Source organism: Rosa rugosa, chromosome 2 (assembly GCF_958449725.1).
Source record: "Rosa rugosa chromosome 2, drRosRugo1.1, whole genome shotgun sequence".
NCBI classification, from domain to species: Eukaryota; Viridiplantae; Streptophyta; class Magnoliopsida; order Rosales; family Rosaceae; genus Rosa; species Rosa rugosa.
Genome location: NC_084821.1, coordinates 27,837,474 through 27,846,555, shown reverse-complemented (window position 1 = coordinate 27,846,555; position 9,082 = coordinate 27,837,474). Strand labels below are relative to the sequence as shown.

Genomic DNA, 9,082 nt, shown 5'->3' with positions numbered 1-9,082 from the left:
AATCGTACCATAGAAAGCAACTTACACCTTGATTTCTATCAAATCGTTAATAAGGAAAACAACTTGCACCTTGTCCCCTTAAAAACCGTTAATAAGGAAGCAACTCACACCTTGTTCCCTAAAAGCACGTAATGTCATGAGTTATCAATAACCAATTCCCGTTACCCCATGAATTACCTATATGGCAGACAGATTAGAGCTCTAACTGAAACGTACCCACTCGTCCGGCCAAAGACGTGATTACCTGATATTCTGCCCAAGGTCATAGACTTTCGTTCCTCAGGCCGCATAGTCCCTTGGAGCAAAACATTAAAGCAGTCGCACAGGACTCAAAATGTTACACAAATCGCAGTGCTTTTCAAAACAATCGAAATCAACATTTCCATAATCATTGTTTTACGAAAAGCCATGACACAAAACAATAAAAAGCATCATTCCATGCATATTGTTTTCATACACAAATCTTAACGCTTTTCCCAAATCTCAACGCTTTTCAAAACAAATCGAAATCAACATTTCCACAATCATTGTTTTCCGAAAAGCCATAACACAAAACAATAAAAAGCATCATTCCATGCATATTGTTTTCATAAATCCACAAAACCCACAAATACATATATATTTCACGTAAATATGTATATATATACGTAGTCATCCCTTCAGGAATGCCTACTAATACCAACTATAGTTTGCAGTTACTAAATAACTCTAAAAAATAAAGGTATTCCGTTCATTAATGAACCTTGTGAGATTACTCACCTCGAAACTCCCGTTGCGTCTTCAATACAGAACAAAGCAGCCATATCACAAATAGCCATCCAAAGAATACTTCGTCACGTACCTAAAGAATTACAGCTCTGATTCAGTTAACGAATCACAATTTAATAAAGTTCGAATCCCCAAATCGAACCAAAATCTCAAGGTAACGCCAAATTGAGGCAAAACCACTTCCGAGACCTCCCAAAGTCTCCGGAACACTTCCACAATCGATGTGTCCAAGCCACAAGTCGATCCGATGCTTAAATCCTCACGGATTGAATAAATCCACTGGTATGAAATGGTAAAAATCATAACAAATCCATACGAACTCCAAAATTTGCCTATTATATATCGAAACGCTTGTATCAACGAGTAGAAGATATATAATACCAGATACAGTTCCTAATATGGCCGGAACGCCGCCAGAACGCCCCCACAGGTGGTGGCGCACCGCCGCCGGCCAAAACTCATTATTTCCCAATACTCCCAACACCAAAAAGTTTCATCTAAGTATGCTTGTTAATTTTCATAACTAGCTCGAAGTCAGAAAACAAGCATAAAGGATCGAAAACTATCTCACAAGCTTTGAATTTTTGCTCAATCCGAGTTGAACCGATTTCCACGTAAATCGATCCAAACAAACACCAAGGATCGATCAAGGAGACTGCCACGAACCCAAAGATGGAAGGTTGAAGCCGTGCCGTCGCTGGAGCTAGGATTTCCGGTCGGGTCCGAAATCCTCAAACTTTGCCTCCTTTCAGCACAGTCGTGAAGGAGAATCGCTGCTAGAGGACACCTTAGGGAGGAGCAGACGGCCGAGGCGAGCTGATCTAGAATATTTCACCACCGGAGACCGCTGGAAAAGTCGGGTCGGGATGGTCGGGTCAGTCGAATATTTTTGTTTCTGAAGGTGTCGACCGAGAGAGAAGAGAGAGAGAAAATGACTTTCCGGAAATGGAAAGTGGAATTATGATTTCATTTTCTGATTTTCCATATTTATACTAAAACGGATCCATCTAGCTCCCATGCTAGCCGCACCACCACCAAGGTTCTACCACCTCCGAAGTTCACCACCGCCGCATATCCTCCACGCCGCCCTCGGCCTCTTCCACGTCGCACGCACCTCCTCACCTTCATACCGTGCGTCACCAAGCCTACCAAGGCACCCCATCGACCTACATCGTCTCCAAAGTTCAAGCTTCTAAGTTTACAAGGTTTCAAGCTCCAAATTAACCAATATGTTTTCCACAGAGCTAGAATGCCTCGTGGATAGTGCAACTACTCATACTATTCTTCGAAATAAGCAACTCTTTCTATGGATGACTCCCACTCGATCTTCTGTGACTACAATGGCTGGATCATCTAAATTGATTCATGGTAGAGGACCAGCCTAATTTATGTTGCCAAATGGCAAAAATATTAATGTTACCGAAACTCTTTATGCGCCTAGGGCTGGAAGAACCCTATTGAGCTTCAAAGATATAAGAGCCAATGGTTTTCATGTGGAAATACATTGTGAGAATGGACAAGTGTTCCTTTGCATCACCTCTAATGACTATGGACATAAAAGAGTCTTAGAGAAACTTATGTGTCGTTCTAGTGGGTTGTATGTAACCACTATTCGAATTATTGAATCCAACCATGTCATGAGAGATGACTTATGGGATTCCGACATATATAGGCATTGGCATGACCGTTTGGGACATCCAGGTCGTGATATGATAATCCGTATATTAAAGACTTCACACGGACATCCATTCTTTAGAACGAAAAGAAGTAAAAATTGAATTTTGGATCAAGGAGAAGCACCTGCACCTCATGGCGCTGTTCCCCTCCAAGTTCGGCCATCACAGGCTGGAGCCGTCGTCTCCCTGCGGCCCAAAAATGGCATTGATGCCACATGTGCTTCCTGGCTTCCAAATTATACTTCTAAAGTCAATTGTGACTGCATGGCTCAACTAAAATCCTTATTGGTTGCTTTAAAAGCCCATCTTTCATTCTGCAAAGCCTGCTCTTTAGCAAAATTAGGATTGAGACATCCTATGCAAAGGACACTAAAGAAAACATACCATTCTTACAAAGAATCCAAGGTGATATTTGTGGACCTATTCAACCACATTGTGGACCATTTAGATCTTTTATGGTGTTGGTTGATGCATCGACACGCTGATCACATATCATGCTATTGTCCACAAGGAACGCTGTATTTGCTAAACTCCTAGCACAAATTATTAAGTTAAGGGCTCACCACCCTGATCATCCTATTAAGTCTATAAGACTTGACAATGCTGGGGAGTTTACATCAAAAACTTTTGATGATTATTGCATATCCATTGGGATTGAAGTTGAACATCCAGTTCCTCATGTTCACACCCAAAATGGTCTCGCAGAAGCTGTCATTAAACGACTACAAATGGTTGCTAGAGCATTGGTTATGCGCACCAATCTCCCTATTTCTACTTGGGGCTATGCAATATTAATGCATGCAGCTGTGCTTATTCGTCTGAGGCCCACTGCCACTCAACCCTTTTCTGCGTCCCAGATGGTGACTGGGTATAAGCCTGATGTCTCACACTTACGCATATTTGGGTGTGCAGTTTATGTGCCAATTGCGCCGCCACAGCGCACCGAAATGGGTCGTCAAAGACGATTAGGCATTTATGTTGGATATGACTCTCCAACTATTATCCGCTACTTAGAACCCTTGACAGGCGATATCTTTACCGCTAGATTTGCGGATTATCACTTTGATGAGACAGTTTTCCCGTCATTAGGGGGAGATAAGAACATAAATGTTCAACAGGAACGACAAGAATTGTCGTGGTCTGTCCCCACTTTGTCTCATCTTCATCCCCGAACCGCACAATCCGAAATTAAAGTGCGTAGAATTCTCGATCTTCAGAACGTAGCAGATTCAATGCCTGATGCATTTTCTGATATCGCTAAAGTGACGAGATCACACATACCTGCTACAAACGTGCCTGCAAGGATTGAAGTCCCTAAAAATAGAGGACATGGTTCCGCCCCTAGTATTATTGGGTACGGCGCCACCGCCCACAATGGTGATAGAGCAGTGGCTCAGGCCAGGCTCCCTACAAGGAAGCGAGGGAGGCCCAAAGGTTCGATGGATTCTCGCCCAAGAAAGAGAGCGAGTTTGGCACAAAATAATTCATTAATCATCAATGTAAATAATCCGTCTCATGAGAATATTCCGGATTATGGTTATGTCCAAGAGACATCATTGGGGGGCGCTCCAATGTCAGAACCAATTCCAGAGAATAAGGAGATCTCCATGAATTACACTAGTGTACATGAGATGATGAATAGAAATTCTATTACTATAGAGTATGATGCCTTTGCATATTCCGTTGCAAAAGGAATTATAGAGTATGATGATATCGAACCCCGCTCTGTTGAAGAATGTGAATGAAGAGCAGATTGGCCTAAATGGAAAGATGTGATCCAGGCTGAATTAGATTCATTAGCAAAGAGACAGGTATTTCGGCTTATAACGCAGACACCCCCAAATGTAAAGCCTGTTGGCCATAAATGGGTATTTGTTAGAAAGCGTAATGAGATAAATGAGGTTGTTAGATATAAAGCCCGCCTTGTAGTGCAAGGTTTCTCACAACGCCCTGGAATCGACTACGATGAGACATATTCTCCCGTAATGGACATTATAACGTTCCGCTACCTGGTCAGTTTGGTAGTTTCTGAAAAACTTGACATGTAGCTTATGGATGTGGTTACAGCATATCTCAATGGAGATCTAGATTCAGAGATATATATGAAGGTTCCAGATGGACTTCAATTATCCGAATCAAGTGGCTCTAAACCACGGAGCGCGTTTTTAATAAGATTAAAACGCTCACTATATGGATTAAAACAATCCGGACGGATGTGGTATAACCGTTTAAGTGACTACTTGATTGGGAACAGATATATTAACAATGAAATATGCCCATGTATGTTCATTAAATGAACACGTTCCAGACTTAAATATAGCAGTTTATGTCGATGACATGAACCTAATTGGAACTTTAGACGAGTTAAAGGAAACTGCTAAGTATTTGAAATCTGAATTTGAGATGAAAGATCATGGGAAAATATGATTTTGCCTCGGATTAGAACTCGAGCATCGTGATGATGGGATTTTGATCCATCAGTCTGCATATACTCAGAAAATTCTAAGGTGCTGCAATGAGGATAAAACAAAGCCTATGAGTACTCCCATGATTGGCCTAGTCTTGAGCCCGGAAAAGATCCATTTCATCCAAAGGATGAGGACGAAGAATTATTAGAGTCCGAAGTGCCCTATTTAAGCGCAATAGGCGCATTATTATACTTAGCTCAATGCACAAGACCGGACATCTCATTCGCAGTGAACTTGTTAGCTCGACATAGTTTTGCGCTAACACACCACCATCGGATTGGTGTAAAGACAATCTTTCGATACTTAAAAGGTACGATTGATATGGGCCTATTTTATCCCTACAGTGAGAAGAGAAATGACAGAAAATTGGGATTGGGCCCCATAAGGCAAGTTGCCGCAGTCCATGGAATAGCCGCTGGCTATGTTGTCGCTGTCGGCGCCTTCCTCCTCCCCTCCATCAAAATGACAATGATGTTTTGATGGGTTTTGCTGATGCAAGTATCTCTCTGATCCTCACAAAGGTCGCTCCCAAACGGGTTATGTCTTTACCATGAGAAGCACTGCGATATCTTGGAGGTCTACAAAATAGACCCTTGTTGCTACTTTCTCAAATCATGCAGAGATTATTGCTCTACATGAAACCGTGGTGAATGCATATGGCTAAGGTCTATAATTAGACATATTCGGAACTTGTGGTTTGAAGTCTACCACATATGAACCTACATGCATTTATGAGGATAATGTAGCTTGTATTGAACAAATGAAGTTAGGTTTCATCAAAGGCGACAACACCAAGCATACATTGCCTAAGTTCTTCTACAATCATCAACAACAATCACTTCTAAAGATTGAAGTGAATCAAATCCGATCAGAGAATAATGTAGCGGACTTATTCACTAAGTCGTTGCCTAAATCCACCTTCGAGAAACATGTGAAGAGTATCAGATTGAGAAACTTATCCAAACTCCTATGATTGTAATAATCAGGAGGAGATATCGACATCAAGGGGAGGTATGATGTCCACATGTTCGATCTCGAAGAGTGAATGATGTGTTGTACTCTTTTTCTTGTCCTCGAGGCAGTTTTTCGTCCCACAGGGTTTTTCACTCGAGCAAGGTTTTAAATGAGGCAACGATTGAAGTATCGCCACCAAGTTTGAGCGGCACAAGGGGGAGTGTTGAATAATGTTGACATTTAGTGTGCCTTGTCAAACTAGGATTAGTTCTATTATTGTAATTGGAGAGAAGTGACTAGAATTCCTAGTCCTATTCGGAATAGTTTTCCTTATATCATTAGTATATGTAATTTGTAATCCCTATATATAGGGCTCCTATTATCAATAGTGAAACACACAATTCTCTCATCAATCTCTCTCAACTTTTATATTCTTAAACACACAGTTCCTTTTTCAAGTTGGCAATACCTTCCTCTGATCATATTCACCACTCGAAATGTGCAAAAGATTCATTATAGGTATGCTAGATAGAAATCTGATATCTTCTTTTTGGGTGGCTGACAAGAATTTATTACAAGTAGTGCGTAGTAGTAATGAGCCCAAGTAATTCAAAAGTAGGTATGGCATCAGTGTCGGTGAGCCATGGCCTGTTGGTTAGCTAGCCTAACTAACACTGTGGAGGTCACGAGTTCAAATCTCACTGACATCAGGGATGGGGTGGGGTGGGGAGTTACATTGTCGTCCAGAGTCAAAAAAAAAAGAAAAAGGTATGGCATCAGCAGATAAGGGGGAGGGAAAAAATAGGAAAACAAGAAAACATTCCATTTTCCATCATTATATATTGTGAAATGTACTCACATCATAGAGGATTTCTCTTAGCTTCAGCTTGATAGCACCACTACTGCACACCAGCATCTTACCCATGAAGCCAGCTGGTAATCACCCAAAGAACAAGGCTTCTCTGTATTATGTGCACCTCCCGGTGCCCCTGAGTTATTGGCATTTTAATCTTCAGATCTACCAACCTTTAGATCAAGATCATTTGATGCTAGTGTTGCAATTTCAACATAAGTTGATTCCTCTGAAGCATCGCCAAATTCTTGCTGGTTAAGAATTGCTGCACAATGTAGAACACTAGGTGCATTCATATGTAACAATGTAGAATATGAAAGATCATTTTATTTTTCATATATAGGTTAGTTTTCAATTTTGTACAATGTAGAATATAAAGATTAGTTCCAAGAACAATATATTGAGATCACAAACATCTTTGATAAAGTTATTGTGATATCTTGAATAATCATGCAAGTAAAATAGTGGGGCATTCGCGAGTACTTAATTCCTCCCGGAACTAGATAAAAGCAAATACAAATTTTATTCCTTAGACAATAAAACACACAAAGAGAGGCGCGCACGCACGATAATCAAAGCAAAAAATTGGAAAAACAGAAAGCATAAATTCCACTTTCGCAGGATAGTCGATTGCATTGAGCATATGCAACAAGCCTTTCAACCCGTAGATATGTATGAGTCATTACGGGACGAGTCTGTCTCGTGAGGGTTTCTAGATGCTACCCCACGACTGTCACTCTTCTGCTCAATCATGCTAGGGTTTTGACCTTGTTTTGCACTCTGGTGGTTGATCCAGACGGCACGGGCTCAGGTATCATTTGTTCTATGGTGGGGTTGACCGATGGGTCCGGCAACATCTGCTCTATGGTAGGGTCGGCCGACGGGTCCAGCAAATCAGCTATAGATATAGGCTCTTTCCGTGTTGTAGTCTCGTAGCGGAAATTGTATGAATTGACACCCGTGTACACCCCATTATCCTTCTTATAGATAATGGATTTATCGCTATAAAGCACGTCATTCTGATAATACAAGTAAGGGACGTCGCAACTTCCCTTGGTCGCCATCAGACTCACAGATATAGAAGTGTTTGCCGGCACTGTAGCCTTGTAGGTGGTCTCCAATGTGTTTTCAGATTCAATGGTCTCTCCCCACTCATAGGATCCGGAATACTCTGCTGAAGCAGTGACGTCAGTACCACCGATGAATGGAATTTTGAAGCTGGCAGAGACACTCACGCCTACCATCCACGAGTGGCTGGCCTTCCACGTGCTGCTCTTACCGTCCTTGTATGCGAACTTGAATTCCACAGTGTTTTCTGCTGAGGTGTTGTTGCTGGCGTTTGCGGTGGCCATGGTGACCGGGGTCTCGCCGTAGATTATGGCATTCTTAAGGTCAAAGTCGGCATTATAGATTCTCCTCGAGAGAACAAGCTCTTCCAGCCTCATGCGTGACAAGTTTGAAATGCTGGTACTAGTGTCAGGCGCGTTCAGACCTTCTGCATAATCATACTTATAGGTGTGTAGGGCGCAAAATTTGTCGTTGCTCAAGCATTGGAGAGCGGCCGCACTAGTGTCTACCTTGATTGGCAAAAACAAGGTGGGAGGTTTCGAGGCGCTGCCTCCGTCAGCAAAAATCCAGTTGCTGTAGTCACCGCCGCCGAACCTCAGGTAGGCATTGTTCTTGTAGTACTTGATTTGCACCCTTCCATCGCCATTTGTGGACACTTCGAACCACGAAGCAGGAATCCCCTTATCTGTAGACACGAACCTGAGCTGATTACTTTCCCCAAGCTGAAGGTAAAGGTTGTTGCTGGGTTTGAAGGCCACATGCTTTGGCAATATCACCAATGACTGCTAGTCAGTGATATCGAAGATACCCTGATCACTCTGATTGTCATCTAATTTGAAGAACCTTACTCCACCATCGTCCAATACCGTTGCATATCGCATTGCTTGGACATGGAACAACCGGGCTTTGTCGAGGTTGCCATCTACAGCTACTTGAGGCTCAAATAGTGTGCACGACCATTTGGATTGGTCCTCCTCTGATTCATCAGCCTCCGGAGAAAGGTACACATCACCCTCAATTCTCATTCGCAGGAACTTTCTGTTCTGGGAGCACCTTATATGGACTAGTCCCGTCCCAATATTGGCCATCACCACTTCGAACTTTGCTAACGAGCTGAAGACATTCGATTCGTTGACTTTGAGAAAGCCATGCGTTTCGGAATCAGAATCATTGCTGTAGTTCACGTACTGATTGAAATACGATGATTTCAGAGTAATAGTGGGTGGTAATAGGAACGACATTTTCTTAATGAAGTATATAGATGATAGATCCCTCTAGTTTAGTGATCTTGTTTG

At 42.1% G+C, this 9,082-nt stretch overlaps 1 protein-coding gene across 1 annotated transcript; it reads right to left on the bottom strand.

The window, feature by feature from the left end:
• Window positions 1–7,468: 7,468 nt before the first annotated feature.
• LOC133730606 (uncharacterized) lies at window positions 7,469–9,028 on the bottom strand. Its single transcript, XM_062158165.1, has 2 exons — window positions 8,654–9,028; window positions 7,469–8,569 (listed from the first exon to the last, which is right to left on the bottom strand). The coding sequence occupies exons 1-2, from the start codon at window positions 9,026–9,028 to the stop codon at window positions 7,469–7,471; spliced, it is 1,476 nt and encodes a 491-aa protein (XP_062014149.1).
• Window positions 9,029–9,082: the final 54 nt, after the last annotated feature.